The 21,078-nt window shown below is 40.8% G+C and overlaps 1 protein-coding gene across 5 annotated transcripts in view; it reads right to left on the bottom strand.

Annotated features, from left to right (window-relative positions):
* The window catches only part of pard3aa (par-3 family cell polarity regulator alpha, a), a 300,089-nt gene that overhangs the window by 244,281 nt on the left and 34,730 nt on the right, over positions 1-21,078 (bottom strand). For all 5 annotated transcript variants that reach the window (XM_079661513.1, XM_079661515.1, XM_079661514.1 and 2 more), the window contains exon 2: positions 20,819-20,920. In XM_079661513.1, coding sequence (XP_079517639.1) covers positions 20,819-20,920 — 102 coding nt within the window. The remainder of the gene's footprint in view (positions 1-20,818; positions 20,921-21,078) is intronic.

The raw sequence follows: 21,078 nt of genomic DNA, 5'->3' as shown, positions 1-21,078 counted from the left end.
CATAAAGACAAGTCTCCTCTACTTAGTTTTTACGACGACTCCAATACACGCAATCAGCCGTAAAATTCACCCCAACTCAAAAAGTGCCCTTCTATAAGCTTCTTGTGGAGGCCAATAAAAACCCTTGCGCCCCGGGCAGAAAACAACTGCTTCTCCTCAAGTCGATTTATGTCGCAGCCTCTCTGGTTGTGTGATGGGGGGGGGGGGGAAAGCAATGCAATGTTTCTTTTTGAGGACATCCAAGTCATCTAGGGAATTGAGGCCCATCGCAATGAGTAGCGCTGAAATCAGCTGCTGTAAAACATGATGGCAGGCTCATCGGTAAATAGGTCTGCCTGTCAACTGCACATTTAAAGGGATGGCCATAAAACAGCAGATAGTAGACACTTTGCTGGGTGCTGTCACAGGTGTAACAATACTTGGCACAAAAGCATATAAATATACTTTTCAGATACATATTCAACATCACAACTTCCCACTGTCATTTTTAAAAGAAAGCTGCCTATTTTACAGCTCATGTTTTTTTTATTGAACTAAAATACAACACATACACTAGATACGAAACTTAGTACAGGCCATCAAATGTAAGAGCCACTAGCACTGAGGTACGGTTTCATATACAGCAGAGCTAAGAGGTTAACACATTGATAGCCAAGGTCATTACATCACCAACATCGTACCAAGCCCCATTGAGTTTAACAGTCCCAGGTAAGTCACAAAGAATATATCCCTTTTGCCAATATAGCAGCAAGTGCAATGGCAACTTTATGGTTTAGCAGCTCTCAGGCTGTATATGAGCATAAAGTAAATCTCTGTACGACCAGAGATCATGAAGCTGTATCTTGTGTGAAGTTGGATTTATATGACTGCCCTTAATCGGGACAGCTTTAAGAAGTCTCACTCTCAAGTCAACAGAAATGATCTCCTGTTCTACATCTTGTTGCCACTCACTGACTGATGCCAAGGTGCAGTCAACTGAGTGTCGGTCTGGGTTTTCGTGACTGTAAGTAACCCTGAGTGACACTGTGTGGGTGAATACATGGTAAATCCTGCTGTGAAGATTGTTTTAATCTGCTTGATACTGTCAATGCACGTGTGTGTCTCAAGTTCAGTTTTTAACTTCGACTTAGATGCCTATTAACAGGTTTTTCCCAAGTCCTCCACCCAGCTTCCCTCCCTCCCCCCCCCTATCTATTGACAATCCTCACTCTCCTCATCTCTAAACCACACCAGCACAATGCAGGTTTTAGTCAGGATGAGAGACAGTAGTGATGGCTGCTTGAGTTCACCAACATCGGTATAAGTCTGAAAGTTAACCAGGGCTGCTGGGCCTCTAGGCTTTCCGTGCGTAAGCTCTCAGAGCTGCCAATGAGCGATGCTTCAAAGATGTGCACGCTGGGAGTCGTGAGGCAGAAGGCTTAAGGCTTTATAGTTGTGCAGTTGTGGGGAAGTTTTATAAAGTACGTTGAGTCAAGATTCCTGGCAGAGGGAGGGAGACAGTCTTACAGGAGAAGGGATGAGTTGAAGGACTAATGTGTAAACCATCTGCGGGACTGATCAAAGTGATTTGTGCTCACATCCATGTCTTCCAAAGGTCTGTGAGGATTCGCTCATAAAAAAAGAGCAGTCCACTGGGGCGCTTTTGATCAGTCGGGGAGGAACTGAAAACTTTTTGAGTTTCAGAAATGTGACATTGCAATATCCAGTTGCACAATTCCTGGCTGAGAATTGGGATTAATGTGAACATTAATGTGCAGTTGAGGTGATCTCTGTGGGTATGTATTCGGACCCCCTGCTGTTAGATATATCACAGTGTGGTTGCTACAGAGCAGGGTGAATACAGCCTGTATGCTCCCATAGAGACCAACCTTAATGTAAAGCATAACAGCAGCACTGCCAATAGACAAAGGGAATCCATTTGGAGCCATTTCACGCATGGTCTAAGCCAACTAGCTAAGGGAGAGGAAAAGGAGGACACTGGATAATAAATGGGAAATTCTCCCTCACTGTCCACCTCTGGAGAAACAGTCTTCCCACTCTTTCCGCAGGTGACGACAGTCGAGAGCGAGCAAAGTATGCTATTCATCTTAATGTCTGTTATTCTATTTTTGATAATAGCATGCTTATAACTTTAGCACTTTAAAGGCTTTCTGAGAAAATGTCACATTCCCTGAAAGTTTTTTTAACATTGCAAATTCAGTCCAACTTGGCTTCTAAAGGAATCTCTGATCATCTTCAAAGCATAAAGATCTCCTGATATGGACTGGTGCTGAATACAACATGTCTTCAACGTGCTCCTGAATACACAGGCCTGATTCAACAGCAGCGTAATGTGATATTCCCAAAATGTGGAGAAGCAAAGGACAGCGTTTTGATCCATGCAACAAATGATTATCCGAAGAGTTCTTGCTTAACAAAAACCTTCTTACTGTACCTACCGTAGGTTAACAGAATCACCTAAAAACTGTGGAAACGTTTTCTAGGACCTAAAAATGTCCTCGGCCAAATGGATACAATCCATGATATAACCATAAGATGCAGATGATTTGTTTAAGTTCATTCTGTGAGTGACTTGGCAATGCGTTGTACAATATTTCCGGCTCAGAGGAATTTGACCCTGTTCCCCCACTACACAGCCCCCAACAGTGACACCACAGTGCCCCCTGCTGCAGCTGGATGAAAGGACAATCTGAGGGGAGCAATAAGTCTTCAATGCACCACAAGCTCCTATTTCAGCCACTGGATCATTGTGACACCCGGGAGAGGTGATATACTTCTTCTGATGTATGCCATCATTGACATGCTCCTGCCTCAGTGGACTGAGTCACTGTGGAATAAAGAGATGTTTGGTCTAGATCATGAATTCCCTGATGTCCTTTCAATGTAATGTGCTTTTGTTGAGTGCACTCAATGAGTAGACCATGGCACAAACAAGTTGTGAGCTTTGACTCGCATTTTCCCCAACATAAAAAGGCGACGTGTTTAAGATAAAAGTTAAATATGATATATGTATAGCTTAATTAAAACAACTTTAGCATAGATTTTTGTTTTAATTGTTGTGACAAATACCAGTTTCTTTTTCTTAAAGGCCTATAATCTTTGTGTCATTAGCTCATGAGTAGAGTTTGGACCAAACACCACAGCCCATTGTAGTTAACTGTAAACTCATTGCTAGGTAGTACACATTGTTACATTCAGAATCCCACAAAGTATGCTGCATAGATGCCTACCATCATCCACAAATACACTGACTAGAATACACACAAAGAAACTGTGCCCCTACACACGTAAACAAACCCAGTCCAATAACAATGAAGAGGCATACACACACACATCAGAAAAGACCACCTATCAGTGTGTGTAGAGCGCCACAGGCACACATTGTCTTTTGTTACCTCCCTCCCAGACATAATAATGAAAAAGGTGGAGTGTATACATCCAGCAGTGCAGGGGAGGTGTTTGATCTAGAGCAAACACAGCAGACTTTTTGGAAATGTGCAAACTGCAAAACATGGAAGAGGGTAAAAAACACACTGAACAAATTGACAGAAAGTTGGAGAAAGTTGGAACGCAGAGGACATGGAATGGCATGGAATGAGACACACAGTTTTAAAGTAATGCACCAATGAACACAATAGGGAGGGGGGTGGAGACCGAAAGGGCACTCGGCCAAAAAATGGGAGGGGGCCCGATGACCCCCTCCCCCCCAGCCGATAGCAATCCCCCACCTTAACCAGGATCAACAACTCAAACAGAAAGAAGGATTCAAGTAATTAAATGAAGGGGGCGAAATACATGAAATAGGCAGAGCATCAGCATAAAAATACATTACTTATAGCTATTGTTTGTTTCATGCAATTAAACAACTACATTTCTAGCATATGTTTAAGGTAACTCTACATGTCTTTGGAATAAACTCAAGAGCTTCCTTCAGAAAACATCCCTAACAACATGAGAATGTATTGAAAAGGCAACACAGCAACCCTCAAAAAAGCTGATTTGCATAGAAGAAAGTGGGCTTGTCAAGTCAGAGTAAATCTAGATGTATGTTTTGGCCAGCCACTAGTACCCTCCCTGCTCTGCCTCAGCCTTGTTTAACAAAGATGTAGCGTTCACAGAGCTAACTGGTGATATTGCACTTTATTTCTCTGTGTGGGGAAAAGTGTCATTGCTTTACGGCCCTCTCCTTATATTAAACACTGCTGCCAAGGTAAATGCAATTTATTCTGCCGCCCAATAGTGTGTGGCTGAAATGTTACTCTGTACTTCCTCACTTCAGCAAAACTCATTTTCACAGCCACATGACAAAATATTACCATCAGCTTCAGAATGAAATGTCACAATGAGTTCTTTGTCAAACTAAAGCAGGGGCGAGTTCTCCTGATGCAGGGTGGGGAGATGCTGCATCAGGGGGAAACTGCTTGGTCTCAGGTGATACACCTGTGCTAATTGGACTTCTAATTGGAGCGTGGCACTATGAGAGCACATACACTCAGAAAACACACACACATGCAGATAAAGCCAAGCACACACCAAGAAGTATGCTTCACTAAAGTTTTAGGAGACTTTGTGAGGAAAATATTTTTGAGAATATTTAACATTAACATATTAATCATCAAATATGAATGGAACGAGGAAATGTTGGGTCTTTTGATTTGACAGAGATGCCAAAGCTTTGTGGCATTTTAATACATTTTCTTTATTTAACCTTTTTCTCTTTAATAAGCATGAGGCAACATGTTGAATAAAATATCAGCGCGTGTTGTTGGCGCAGCAACCTGGTTTTGGATCTACGTGTGTACGTGTGTACGTGTGTGTGTGTGTGTGTGTGTGTGTGTGTGTGTGTGTGTGTGTGTGTGTGTGTGTGTGTGTCAACACAACCAGGAACATTCACTTAACAATCGGTCACCATATAGTATTTCACCATGTGTCATGATCAGAAACACAAACTAGAACATGCTGTGAACATTACACTCCCCAATTCTGTAAATCTCATAATACATATCATGTCCTCAACCTTTGTCCTATAATATATTGATCTTAAAACACACACAAACATACTTTCTACTGCCTTTCCATTTCCCATGGAAAACATGTTGTTGCTAAAAAAACCTGCCTCTCATGTGCACACAGAAGAAGAAAGAAGCGAGGTGCATGACAATACAACAGAAAAAAGGGTTCCTTTTGGTTGTCGGAGATGGGGATGTGTTCCACATTTGTTGTTCAAAGAGCCTCGTTTGAATTTGAGTAGGTGGCACATCTGTCGGCTAGTTTTTTCTGTCATGAATTATTAACATCGTGTCATTGCTGGCAGCAACAGTCATCATTATTTCACATATGAATAGAAATAATGACAACTATGTTCACAGTTGTGCTCACGCAGTGTTTGTGGTGTTGAAACTTTTTTATAACAAATGTAAAAACAAAATAATCAGCAGAAGCTATGTAGTGTTTTGTAGTTAAAGTGTGTATATCATAGTGATTTCCTAGCAACATATAATAAGTGATCAAAATATATAGTGTATTTATCCTTAGCGTTCCCTTCCACACATTGCTCAATAATAGTTTATTGGCCTTATTGATACCTGAACCAGGTCTTGTGCTTAAAATGAGACGTCAGATCATTATACAAATAACAAGAGGCTATTCACAAATTCACTGCATTTCAATAAAATAAAATAAATGGGCTAATGTGGGGCTTAGACTCACTCCACCTTCCACTTTCCACATACTAACAGGCTGTGTTTAGGCAGACAACTTTTCTTAAATATGACCTCTGGTGTAAATGAGTGTGTGTATTTGTGTGTGTGTTGCAGTGATCAATAGAGTCAGTTGGTGAGTCCATGTGCAGTTCATTCACTGCCTGATGATCAATATGGGATTAGAGAGGAAAGCAAGGGCTGTCTCTCATCTTCTCTTTCATCTCACAGACTGTTTAAGGGCCCTTGAGGACGAGGTAGGGAGAGGAGAATAAACAGCAGAATGAAGAGCGTAAAGAAAAGTGAACGATTCCGTTAGGGGTTCAGACGAGGCTTGGAAGGAATACTGCACAGTATTCTCATCCTTCGAACATTGCGAGGAGAAAGTTTAAGGTCATTAGAGGACACATGCATGCAGATGGAAAGATAAAAATGCAGACACACACATATAGTATATACTATAAAGCATATTATTGAGCTTTAATCAGGGCAGTATATTCTGTAAAGTTGCATTTATTCCCTTAAATGATAAACATATGGCTATGTTTTCAAGCATTTGGGTGCCCAGATGGCAGCGTCCGGTAACTTCCATTACGTTAAGTACAGAACTGTGTAACATTATGTTAGGTAACTGCACACAGCTTGCCTGCAGTTTGTTGGTGCTTTAAAGCCACAAAAGAGGATGAAAAAGCCTGTTTTTGGCACTATTTTTGATGTGTCTGTCCCTGCATGCTGTCAAGCCCCACCACCAGTGAACAGAGAGTGTTTTCTTAGTCAGGTCAAGTCCATTATTATATCTAAAGTTAACCTTCATATTGGCAAGCCTTACTGCAACCTCACCCAAATGTATCTTTATCTACTTGTCAACAAAACATATTTTAAGGTCTTACAGGAGACACGCAGCTTGTAGTGGAGTAGCATGAGTAGGTGAGGCCTCACACATAGTCAGTGGGTGAATCAGGGCTTTATAGTGTAATGGCCTTTCAACAAGGAAGCCAGAGAGAGTTGGTGACAGGGGACAAGGCAGCAAGTCACATGAGTTCTCCTTCTTCGGTGTAAAAACAGACATTTACACTAATGCATGTATACAGGACAGTGCTTCTGGCACACCAGAGCAATAATATCACAAACCATCGTACGTGTGTGCATGTGTGTTTGTGTGCACGCTGGTGGATGAGTGTCTTCAGAGATAAATGGGTGCCTATTATTTGTGCCTTTTATAGGCAAACTCCCTGCTGACTTCCGAATGGGAATAGCATGCAGTCTTCTCTCACACACGCGCGCGCGCATGCACACACGTATACACACACACGTTCCCATAACGAGCTACAACTGAGGGGCCCTAGGCTCTGGCACATCTGCTGTAGAGGAGACATAAGGCATTCATGCAGGGACTCTCAAGATTCTCCATGTAATGCCACATACACACACTGTGTACACGCACGTGCCCACACACACACACTGCATGTAATGAATGAGCACAAAGGAAGAAGGAAGGCATAGTGGTGGAGGGGTCTTATGATAGTTTTTGCTAAAAAATCCCTTCTGGATAAAACCATGGCTGCACACAAAGACACACTGAGACACATTCTCTTAAATTGGCCCACTGACCTTCAGATACCCTCTATAATACATGCAGCTTTTAGTATTCTTGGCTTCTAGTGCAGAGAGACAGAGGACAAAAGGATGGAGACAGAGTCATTTTGCATATTAAGGACAGAGAAAACCTTTGATATACACAGCTATGAGTCATTGGGGTCTACTTCTGATGTGATTTGATTTTTAGAAAATCAAAACTTTAAACTGAAGTATTTACTGAATATATATATTGTTTATTCATGATGTAGTTTATAATCTGCATTCAGTCTAGGGTAGCAGGATAGAAGAAATAATTGACTTGTTATTTTAATGATATAAGAACAAATGTGGTGCACTTTGAGAGAGACATTAAGGCTAGATCTATTGTCAAGTTTGTGCTCTAGTATATCATTAAAGCATTGGTTTGATGGATGTTACAGTTTTTCTCAATCGCTAAACCCACTTTTTAGAATCAAAATTCCTTTCATCAAACCAACAGCACAGCCATCGAAACAGAAAACCATTTCTCTACAACAGTATACCATTTATCATTGATATCACACAAAATGCAGATGCTAAGCAGTGTTTTGCAAAACAGATCACACAATTCTCTAACTGAAGTTACAATTCTCTACACAAAGATCAAAAATCTTTTGTGTAACTCATGTCTACAAAACAAAAAAAAATCTTCTCACAGTGGATAACACTTCCTCATAAACTTAGACCATAGCTACACTAATTGACACTTGATGTGCAAAATATGAACACTTGTTATCAGTCAATCACCCCATTGAAAAAGGTAACTCCATGGAATGTACTGTATACCTTACAGTAATGATTTACAAGATAGAATTTGCATGACTGTACTTAAAATATTTTTTTAAATGGTGCCGGTAAAGCTATAATAGTGTTGATATGACTTGCATAGCTCTTTGAGATGTTCATATGGGGAGGATTAGCTATAGCTGATACAACATTTTTACAGTCAGTAATTGTGGTCTTTTCCTTTTTGCACATTGAGAAATGTTTTTTTTTGTATTGGGGTGAATTGAGTACTTCACTTCCATGTAAATGAATTGCTCACAGCTGACATCAATGAATTTCCTATAGTAATTGTAATTAGTGAGAATCCTATAAAAGACCTCCCTCACTTCAGTAAGATGTTTGTCAAGGGTGGTGTCGACACGCAAGGAGATATTTCCCACGCTGCCTTGCAAGGGAAGACATACGCTGTGACGTAGATGAGGCTATGTGGCCAGACAGACGGCAAAGAGCAGATCAGTAAAGCTATATAGATCTCATTCTCTGCTTTACTGCTGATTTACATCATTTACCCATGTTATGTTTTTTCCAGTGTATTGCTATTCATCTTTTGTTTCTGTTACGGTGCTCTTCTGAAAATGAGACATAAAAACAATGACATAGTTACAGTAACACACTGTTTTTCCTATATGTAAGTTTGTTTCTCCCAACTTGTCAGTTTTCCGTTCAGTTTCCAATATCGATAGCTTGAGGTTTGTGTATTGATGATTGTAGTCAGTATTTAGTGTGCCACTTAGTAATGACTGTTCAAATAGTCTTCTAATGAGCTGACAAATGTTTGTTTTTGGAGAAGGTATCTGGTTTTGGAAGGGGTATTTTTAGTTTTGAGTGCCTTAGAGCACTTTGCAAGAAATGTATATTGTTATGGTATAATGTGTTGTTATGGTGACCGGAGTTTCAGTTATGAAAACACATTTGTCTCATTAGAGGACAATTTGTTCTGTTTCGATCGACTTATTCTTTTTTGTGACCAGTATTTTCAGTTTTGGTCATGTAAGTGCATTTTGCAAAAGATATTCAGAGTTATGGCAAGTGTGTTTCTGTTTAGATGGCTATGTTCTTGTTTTGAAGAAATGAATTTAGATTCTAAAAAGTGGGTTTAGCGATTGAGAAAAACTGTAATGGTGATGAGAGATACTGCAAAAAAGTCACTTCCGCAAAGCGGTGTTTGTGATTTGAGTCAGGAACATTGCCGACATTGTCCCTGAACCCTAGCACTGAGAGCAGTTGCGCAATCATACATACATACATCTGAAGATTATTTTCTGGATTCATTGTTAAATCATTTGGTCTACAAAATGCTCTAAAATATAAAAAACATAATAAAACATAATGCCCCTCACCATCCAAGGTGGCATGATGTGTTTTTGCTTTAAAAAAGCCAAAGATAATATCAAATGTGCAAAACAAAAGCAGAAAATCATTCAATTTAATCAGCATAGATGGCTTTAAAAAGGACATGGTGAGAGGATCTCAAAAGAGTTGCCATCTAATTGGATCAAGGTACAGTACAGTATGTGTGTTGCTTAGGGGTTTCACCAACTAATCGACTAGTCGACTAGTCGACTACCTTTACCACTAGTCGGCGCTGTAGGCCCTAGTCGACTAGTCGTGAAAAAAATTGAGGGAAACGAGGTGCTGCAAAATGCTCCAAAACACGTCCGACATTCTTATGTATGGGAGTACTTCAACGAAGATGTAACCAACTCCACAGTGAAGTGTCAGTTGTGTACAGCTGTACTGAAGTACAATACAAATGCATCTGCTATGCGCAACCATCTGAAGATGAGACACCCGCTGCCGACAACTAGCACTAGCAGTAATGCTAGCACCAGTGAGCAACGGACCGGCGTCAGCACTGAACCGAGGCAAACGAACAGCAAGAAAACACGGGTCGACTCAACAGTGATGCGGATGATGAGCTACGGGATTACTGCCAGCGGACACCGCATATCCCCACAATGGATAATCCACTGGAGTGGTGGGCAGAACACGTGCACCGCTTCCCCCGCTTTCGAGGAGCTACCTGGCTATTCCAGCCACAAGCACCCCGAGTGAGAGGGTTTTTTCCCTGGCAGGCAACACTGTCACCCGAAAGCGGTCAAGCCTCCTTCCCTCACATGTCGATACGTTGGTGTTCAAACCAAAAATATGGAAAGGTGGACTTTATCGTGAAGGACAGCGAATAAAGTGTTGCGCACTGGATTTACGTGGCATTTATGTAAACAAGAGTTTTTTGCTTTCGATTTTGGTAAGTCCAGTTACTGTTTGTTATTTACTCAGCCATGTAACCCAAATTAAAATGCAGTGTTTAATGTTACTGTATGAGTTCCAATATAAAATACAGTTGTACACCTCTCTTTGTGTGTCTTTATTATGACGTAACGACTAGTCGACTACTATTTTGAAAAATGTGTCGACTAGTAAATATTGGTAGTTGTGAAACCCCTTGCTATATATACACACATATATAGATTTAAGCAATAGCTCACGACAGGCCGTGGTATATGCTCAGTATATCACAGCTAAGGGGCGTGGTTCGGCCCGACGCGAAAACCCAACTGTATACAGTTTTTCTCAGACGCGGAGGGATACTGACTTGTGAAAAGTAACTACAATTCTACCCGTGGTATACGCTGATTATATCACGGCTAAGAACCAATCAGATTGCTTGATTGACGTGTCCGTTTTATAAATATTTGATATACCATTTGACTCAGCTAAGACACAATGACACTGACTTGCAGTTGTACAAAGGAAGAAGCATACAGCCTTTCAGCATGTGTGTAAGCCTCCAGTGTTTTAGCAGAGCATGGACATAAAGTGAAGAGGCACCGAGAGCACACAGCCGTGGTGTTACAGGGGATCCAGTCCTCTGTCTGCTACAATATGCTGCCTAAAGCTCTCCAAACCAGGCTTAGCTTCCCGGCCTGGCACCACCTCCCTTCCTCCCTGTGCCAGAGTCAACTTCAGCTCAGTTCAGCGCCAGCAGCCAACGCCAGACTCAGCTTAGGTTGTAATGCCTGCTCTCCACTCAGGCTGTTTCCTCTCTCCTCACCACATTGCTTCCTTTTCCTTTTAGGTTGGATGTCTCTTCTTGTGTTGCTCATGTGTTGCAGAGGTGCATGACACCATACTCATAGCTATACTAATACCTACATTATTCAAAATGACAAAATGCTCAAAATCCCAACAAGCTGGTTTATATCAAATTACCTTTAATGAACCAACCCAGTCTAAAACAGCTTTCTCTTTCAAAGTCTATTTAAGAGGCAGTTTTTTAGAAATAACCTTGGAGTGACTTCTGTTCTGTGAGGATGATTATATATGGTTGTGAGAGAAGTAGTCAAGTGTTGAAAACGGCCGCTCGTGGTCTGGGGACTCTTGAGACAAAAGCTACAGAGAGTTACTTGTCATGCAGAGGAGACACTCGCTTGGTTTAACAAGGAGGCGAGAGGCAGAGGGGTGAGAGAGAAATAGGTCTATATTCAAAAGAATAAGCAATTGATGGAAGATTGGAGTTTTTTGTTTAAGATTGCAGTTTCTGTTAAACTGGCTCTGACTTTGTATAAGTCATTTCTTCTGGGGACAATTGTTCTGTAGGGCGGCATGGAGAATGCGCTGTAGCCCCCATGAGGCGAGGTGAAAAAGAACCAAATACGGAAAAGATTACTTCCTCTGAAATGGGCCAAACTAACTGTAGCCACATAATGAGACACTAAGGATAAATAACAAATATATCTTATCCAATTCAAAAGCTAGAAACCAGGACAATTTATCTTTGCCTGGATCCCTGTCTGATGCCAGTGGGCCATGTGGGTCCTTTGTTATCTTAGTGCTTCTAGGTACACCCTCCGGGGGTCTTTGAGAGGACGTCAGGATCGCAGTAGGGGGGCTGTGTCTGTCACCTCAGTTTAGGGCCCGTCTCATGGCGGCTGACCCAAATCAGCTCCCTGGGGCCGTGCCGAGCCCCTCCTTAGGACTTCACCGCTGCAGATAATAGGCTCGTATGGCAAGTATCCAGACACTGGAACCAAAGCAGCCCTGACAGCTGTCAACCAGGACAAACAGCCTCTTGCCTGACATGCGCGCACTATGAAAGCATGCTAGTGTGTGTTGCTATGTGTGTGTTGGGTCGAGACATGCACGATTGGTTTTCTACATGTGTGTATTTTATTGTCTGTGCGAGTCCCTCCACTTTTTACCGTTTTGGCACTGCCTATCCATAGCTCTGGTAAACACCCTGGCGTTTCCAGACAGCATTCAGGCGAGCCGACGCCATGTCAGAAGCAATTTGGCGCATCGGCAGAAATCTCTTCCTGTAGGGGAGCTGTCATGGAAGGGAAATCAAAGACACCTACATGACTAGCTGGGTTGCCTGCAAGCTGAAAAGAAAGCTTGGCAACATGACCTGATTTCGCCCATTTTACAGAAAACCATAGTTGTAGAGTAGTTTCCTGCTGCTCTGCACTATGGAGTAATATCATTCTAACCCCAGGCACAGGGGTCGTGTATGTCATACTGCATATGCTATACAGCTGAAGCAGTAGTTTTGTCAACAAGAATAAACCAATGTTATCTATGTTGGTGGCTTGGCAAGTCCCTATCAGCAGGTTCAGCAGTCTGTCAGTAATGCTTAAGGTTCAAGACCACACACGGCACTCATACGCACATGCTCACATTTAACATATATGGTTACAAAGGTAAAGTTTACTAATTGCCATTTTGGCTAATACTCGTGCCAAAAACAGGTGATCCTGATTTCAAGAGACTATCCTAGTAAATAGAACAAAGTCTAGAGGCAGAGTTCAAAGATGGGTGTGTTCTGATCAATGGGGGTAGAAAGTGGATAAGGGAACATTGGCTCCCCCCACTCGATGCCCCTGGCCCTATTTTCAGTGACACCAATATGGTCTCTAGTTGTTATTCGTCATTCAAATATTGGCACTGCCACTACACTTTGTTTATCACATTGCACAAAAGAAAGTTCAACTGCAGTGAATAAAGACTACATGTTAGACAATATCTATGGTGAGGCCTGTGGTTCAGCTCCCAGTGGATGGGGAAATAACAAAGGTATCTCCCCTCTGTGAGGGATTATAACTGCATAAGTGGAAAACAGGGAGTCGCTAAAAAAAGAACATTGCTCAACAAATCTAAGTGAAGTTCAAAAACTAAAGGACCTAATAAACAAGCAACAACAGACAATAAATCCAAATCCCCAGAGGGAAATGAAATGAAAAACTGCTTTCTTCCACCCACGAGCCTCTGAGCAGAGCAGCGCAGATGAGGATAAATTCCGCTACCACACTGGGTCTATCAGAGCTGACTCTGGTCCTTACAGGCTAATTACAGCCAACCACAGGAGGTTGGTGTGACTCTCTCAGAGTGTGGGCCTATTTCAGTATTGTGTTTGTCTGTGATGTGTAATGTCTCATTTGTCTTAGTGTTCTTTCTTTGTGTCGCCGTGATTACATTTACATTCTTTGGCCAGGAGAAGTCCAAGTCTGATACAGTCATACATTACTGCATGCTTTTTTTACCCATCCATTTTCTTGCATCCTGCTATCGGATTAACTTTCAAGACAATTGATTCAGTTGTATTAAAGATTTGTTTTGCTAATATCACCATGCCCGTTGTTAGCTGTATTGACAGGAATGGAGGCAGCTATTCAAAATGTTCTTTCGAAGAGCTTTCAGATCTCAAATGCCATTGATGTGTACATTTAATAACCTGAGTTAAAAATGTGGGGCTCAGGCATGGGTATTCAACCTCAGTCAGGGTCCTTGTAATTATAAAGCTACATCAATATGCACTCTAGACCAGGGGTTCCCAACCTTTTTCAACTCGGGGCCCACTTAAGAATGAAAAAAATGCAACCCACATTCAACCATACACAATACGGAGGCTAAATAAAGTTCTGATTGGTCAATTCAGAACATGTGACACATTGTAAATCCAGTAGAACAGACTGTTGTCAAGGAATGTAATGGTCGTTGCTAAGGAGGATCAAGAAAGAGAAAGGGAAAAAGAGGTTCAAATAAAAAAAAATCTTAATAATGAAAATGTTTCCACACAAATCATAATGTTTTGCTAATTATTTGGTGGCAAATATTGAATTTACATTTACACCCTTTAAGACCGCACACAGTTAATAAATGCAACTATTCTTTTGGCTAAAATACATATTTTTAAAAGTCAATCAAGGAGTAATCTTAATTTAAGGTATTTGAAAAGTAGATTAAAAATACAATTTATTTTGGAAAAGATTATAAAAATCAAAGGCTCATATCACGCCATGAAATGGAAAATAATTAGCTCTAACGAAGAGTGGGATTAAAGGAACAATAAATATGCTTGCCATGTTGTGTTCTTGGTGGTTTTTGGTTGTCAACCTATTTCTGTTTGTGAAATGTTGAACTGATCCTACTGACTGTATCTTTATTCTTGTGTTTTTGTTTTGTTGTTGTCTGAGATGGGAATGTCGCGGACCACTAGGGGGGCCGCGGCCCACAGGTTGGGAACCGCTGCTCTAGACCTCCACTGATCATACTGGTTTGCCACCAGAGGGCAGCACCTGAGTTATAACACATCAATGACAGCACAGCTTGTTGAAATTAGACTAGCCTATGATTAATGTTTTTACTCTCTTTGTGCTTCTCCACCTTCATAAAACAGAACCTCATCATACTGTTCTGCAAAAAATGGGGTCCCCTGGATACACTTATATGTTGATACATATAAGTGTATCCAGGGGACCCCATTTTTACTAAGATGGAAAGATAAGTAGGCCTAGTAAATACTGTATAGCTAGAATAAATACTGCTACTTTTCAATGGCTGAGGTGAATGTATTACACTGTCTGGGATATGTTGGTGAGAGACAGCCAACCAGACACAAAAGTCTTCATTCTGTGCCAAAAGAGGCTACAGTCACTCCCAAACACACAAACAAACACAGACACACACTAGCATACACACACAAGAGACAACCAGAGTAATTAGTCTTTGATTTCCCCCGGCAGTGTTCTGGTACCAGGGGGCAGCTGCTGGGACCCTGCTTTAGCCTTGGCTAATTTCACTCACGGCTTGATCTCGACCCAGCACAGGTGCCCACTTGGCACCCAACCGCCGTTGCCATGGCAATGCCAACTTCAGGGGCCAAGAAAACACCGATTGTCCAAAGAGTTAAACCACAGGAGCCATGGATGTGGTTCTCATTATAAACAGGCAGCATTAGCACAAAAAAAGGTACAGTCAAATATGGACAGTTTAGTTTTATTAAGCTTTCTCTTTATTTACTTCCTATTTGGTTTTGACCTTTTTCTTTTTCTCCAAAGAGAAGCATTTGTTAATCATTTATTCATTGTATGTTCATAAACAATAGATATGTACTCAGATTCTGTTAAGCAGAAGGTTTACACACAATACTGTAAACTGTTCTTACATGACTGCTTTTACTTGGGCTTGAGTGCCCCTTAGTGGTTTACAATTGTAACTACAATGTCCATCAGGCAGCATGTCCACGCCTGCATGCACCTGCTGTCAAATGTATTAAACTGAACCGCTGATTCAGGTGCTCCAACAATTGTTTTCAGTAAATTGCCCATGATGATTCACCCCTCGCCCTTGCACTCATTAAGCCCACGGGACAGCCTTGCTTTGACTCATGTCCGTTTATAGGTCGATCCAGACAACACACACTAAAGGGACCCACTCCTCAAAACATGTTATCAAGTTCTTTTTAGATTAAATATCTAGATGGCAACATGCACACTAAGCAAGCTAACAATTTGGATGACGCTCAGTCTAATAATATAAAGGGTTTAAGATGTTGGGAGATAGGAAAAAAAACATTGCACTAAAAAATAATGGTTAGTTTGTCACAACTCATTACCCTTACTCTAAATGTAATCCTTTATTTACCTTATATCACATCTGAAACCATGAAAGAGGGCTGTATGTTGCATAGGAAAAATATGACCGAAATTACAGGAAGTAGAAAAGTATTCACATTTGTTTCAGACAATGAGTTTGTCTTGCACAACAATAACAGTTTTGAAGTTTTATATACCGTTTTAAATGCTAATGCAAGAGCCCAATTTCCCTGCAATGACCATTAAAGTTGAATCTAATTTGATCTAATTGGCACTATCAGACCCATTTCATTCCTTTATAAGCTCATTTCAGCAGACCCATATTGTGAATATCTTACCTCAGGCCATCTCCTAACCAGGAGTCATTTTAATTGCCACATTGCCATCTGGTGTATGGATGAAGTGTCTGTATCAAAGCCATTCCCACCACACTAAATGTATTTCACAAGTCTTACCTAAGGCTCTTGGGCTAGAATAAAGTTTACAGTTCCTTTCCTCTTTTGACTGACTGTATGAGTTTTTGGCTAGAGGCTTATTCAGGCCTGCTGATAGTGTAATTTAAAATGATCATGTGTGTGTCTAAAGCTGTCTGTATGAAACTAGACAGCAAGTGCATTCTCTACTGTTCTGTAAAACACTTCATTTATTACATTGTATTCATGTGGCTTTGTTAGGAAAAATACATTACGGTCCAAAACTTGACATGGCATCTTGGTGTACTTATTATGAAAAGCCAAAACCTTTATTCAAAGCATCATTGTGTTGCTATTCAAGTAACACCCTATAGTCATAATATCTCTTCTATCAGTGAAATAATCATAGTACAGCTAGTGTTTTTGTATTGTTATCCCTGACCCTGACATGCTATTTCACACAGTGCCGCTACCTGCGAGACACCAATATGGACGACATTAAGAATTGATTTTTAAACCCAATAATTTGTCTTCACCGGAAAACATTTGATCCTGATGTCAGTCGAAGACATATCCATCAGATCACCAAGGTCCCTATAAAGCTCTGTTTAGCATTAGCATGTGTATAGCAAAGAGAAAAGGTCACAGAAAAGTATTTGAAATTGGAGTACAATATAATTGGCTCTCATAACCGATTTAACAATGTAACCCGTGGATTAAGGCTTAAATAGTCAAGCAGAATATGTTTCTATACAATCAACTGGTCTAGCTGAGAAATATATATTCTTTTTTAGTTTTACTTCACTGTTTAGTCCAAAGGGTGGCAGTAGCAAGCCAAAAAGCCAGTGTGGCAAGGTAATATCAGGACATTATACTCAATCTATCTCAATCAGGCAGCTCAGAGAAACAACTGCATCTCCAAGACTTTTTTGATCTGAGCCAATATGTGACCAGCATTCATCAATATCTATACAAGGAAATAAATGTAAGCTATATACATATAGCTCACTTTTACAATAACAAACATTATAACGGCAGAAAGCAACATTTCTGCAACACAAAACTAAAACTAGCCTGCTGTACAAACACACCCGGATAATATTCCACAAGCATGTGAAATCACAATGACATCTTCAATGTGAAGATCTGTGGAGCAGAGACAGACAGGCTGCAGCATGCCGCTCTATGACTGCATATGAATCACAGCATGATAATCAAACTGCTGAACCTGGGCCAGACATTTCACATACCCTATCCACACACATTCACACACGCACAAACGCATGCTTGGCTTTGGTGCTCCCAACGGTAGATTGACTGAAATTTGCAAAGTGACAACAGCAGTTTCTACATTAACTCCGCTCTGCTCTTTTTTCTCATATGTGTACTTTATTAAATTCACACATGGGGAAAATAATCATTTATTTGATTGAAAAATAAACTTTTCATCAATTGAATTGTCGAAATGGCAGTTTACCTGCACAAACCTACAACACAGTTTAAATGATATTATTTGAAATGGTTGCAAGTGTAAATAATATAAAATGAACTTCTGACCAACCTATGGTAGGTTGCCTGAAAGCTGCCAAAAAACAACTACTGTATGTCCGTGCTGCTCACCTGTAGCTGTAAGGCCCACATTGACAATAGAAACAGTGTTTGCAAAGTGTGCAGGTTGTGTGATTGTCATGGGGCCCGAGTCCTGTCTTACACCCCAGTCTGAACTGTAGGCGCACAGTAAGAGGGCCGGAAGGAAACTGCAAAAAGCAATAATTCTGTACACCAGCAACGTCAACTCAGGTCAGAGACTAAGGTCAAATCTAGGGTAGGCCAAGGTCAGTTGCAGGACCTCGTGGCGCAACGGTAGCGCGTCTGACTCCAGATCAGAAGGTTGCGTGTTCAAATCACGTCGAGGTCAACTTATTTTAAGGACTGCATATATTCCACTAAGTATCTGCTATAATCTGTTAGAAGAAATTACACAAAAGTTTAAGAAAATAACTGTTCAGCTCTGCTATCAAAATACAGAAAGCAGGATACGCAAGTGATTATGAATTAGTTGGGAAAAGATTGGATAGCTTGAGTACACAAAATGTAATGCATAAATTGCAAATGTCAATTTAAAATGACTATACTTATAGTTGACAGCTCTAACTTCGGCATGTTATGGCTAAATGGATTATTTGTTTTATGATCATTGTAAACTCTTATAACATTGAGGGTAAAGTGTTATCACCAGGCTCAAGTCAGGCAACAAAATGTGGAACAAAAATAATCAATAACACAAATGTTCATAGATTTCCAAAAGCAGCAGACCAAAAACAATCTTGTCGCAGCACACCCCAGGAAGCATGTGAAAGTACTCCATCCATAATAAAAACAGTTTTGTCATGAAGGGGTTAAAATTGACATCCTGTGTTCCTGCTTGCAGTAGAGTTTGACAGGGCCAGAGAAAATAGATCATGGAAAGAACTGGACGGACTGGATCTACTACTAACAACTAGACATACACACACATACAAAGAAGCAAACACCCACACACACTGCGATAACATCATAGGTGTACACACACACAGGCAGACGGTGATTCCAATAGTGTAAAGTTAGTTGTCTCGGCACAGATCCAGCTGAGCTAACCACTCTGTGTCATTTAAGTGAACTACAAACTGTGAAGTATGTCATGACTGTATAATCACTATGAGTTAAGGCTTTCTGATATTGGCAAGTGTTTGACTCTATAATACAGATAGAGCTGTAAGATAACCTTCATAGTATCAATGTAAAAGATTCTCATGAGAGTCATTTACAAGTATTAACAAATCAGCTGGTATTGTCATTGTTTGGTTAGGCTAATATTTCAGCATCCAATGGTATCAGTGGGATGTAAGGAGGCCAGACAACCACCAGGGGGAGAAAATATGTACCGTATCAGACTATTGGAAGATAGTAATAGGGAGAAAAACATATTTATATGGTAGGTGGTTTTCAACATTTTCCTGTCTTTCTGTTTTTATTTCTTTGTTTCTACTACAGGAGTTGAATGAGGACAGGAGAGGACAAAATAAGAGAAGGAAGAAAAGGAGTGTTTTAGACAGCAGGTTAAAAACAGCTGCTCCCACCAATGATCCCATCTGATGTGTAACCATGGCACCTACCACATGTTCATTATAAGCACATGCACTACACTCTTCTTTTCTCTCATACACATCATTTTGTATTCATGCACAGATGGACACAAAGGGCCAACCAAAGAGCACCTGCATATCAAACAGATCCAACTATTCTGAAAAATGCACAGCTCACTGAACTTGAAAACTTAGACATCAAATATGGGAAATCTAATGCACAACATGAAACGGCATGATTTACTGTATTTTCAGATTTCACAAGACAGCAGTGGTTTCAAGACATAAGTCACCCTGAGAAAAGTGATAGGAATCAAAGATAAGACTTCCAATAGAAACTCACATGTTTCATCACTTTTAGAGAAATACATCTTATCACTGGGTTACTTTGTGTTAATAGTAGACAACTATCATTATGTGACACATGTGATATGTATCATTAACAAGCAAAGGGGTTATAGCTCACTAACTGGCCTAACATGAAAGCTAAAGGCTAGTGACTCAGGTGTAGTCAGCACTGTTCCCATGGGAAGGATGCAGTGGGTTTGTGGGTAATCACTTGCAGTTGGTCTAGTAGTGGGTAGGGTGGGTAATGTGATATCATGCTGCTTTTGACATAGATTTGGCTCACACACTCTCATACTTGAATGAACACACACACACACACACACACACACACACACACACACACACACACACACACACACACACACACACACACACACACACACACACACACACACACACACACACACACACACACACACACACACACACACACACACACACACACACACACACACACACACACACACACACACACACACACACACACACACACACACACACACACACACACACACACACACACACACACACACACACACACACACACACACACACACACACACACACACACACACCAAAGTGGAGCCTTGATGCAACACAGAAGAAAAAAATCTGTATCATTCAACCCACCATGTATGAAGACAAAGGAGGGCTTTCAGGAGGTGGGAATGATTAAACGGAGAAAAATGGTGGTTTGCAGTAGTTAAGTGTTCTGTAATGTCATGAGTAATGATGAGAGCATAAAAGCATACAGGTGCACATGTTAGAGAAACTATCTGTAGTACTGCCAAAGCTTTATGCAAGTATTCAGCTTTCAGATGTAACCAAAGCTAGTTGTGCAGAGGAGAATGGACATGTGAAGAGGTGGCAAAAAGGACAGTTTGGGGAGATATACAAATAAATTAAATATGCAAACACACACTCTGAATTCCAATGCACCCACTCTATTCACTCACCCTATCTTTGTCATCCACCACATCGCAGAGCATGTCATCCAGGTCCAAAATGCCTCCATCTCCATGCTCCAACCTGTGTACCTGGATCCAGTAGCTGGGGTCCTGGAAGACAACAAAAAAAAACATTAGCTCTGTCATCAGAAGATCAACTTTATTTGCACAATACAGACTTAGGATGTGAAGCCTTATGTAAGTAAAGCCATACAACATGTTGTAGGCCAGGCCAAAGAAATAAGAAGCTTGCGTTTCCTTGGGAATCA

This window comes from Notothenia rossii (genome assembly GCF_949606895.1).
Source record: "Notothenia rossii genome assembly, chromosome: 12".
Taxonomy (NCBI): domain Eukaryota; kingdom Metazoa; phylum Chordata; class Actinopteri; order Perciformes; family Nototheniidae; genus Notothenia; species Notothenia rossii.
Note: the sequence above shows the minus strand (reverse complement) of the source record. Positions and strands in the feature narration are given on the sequence as shown.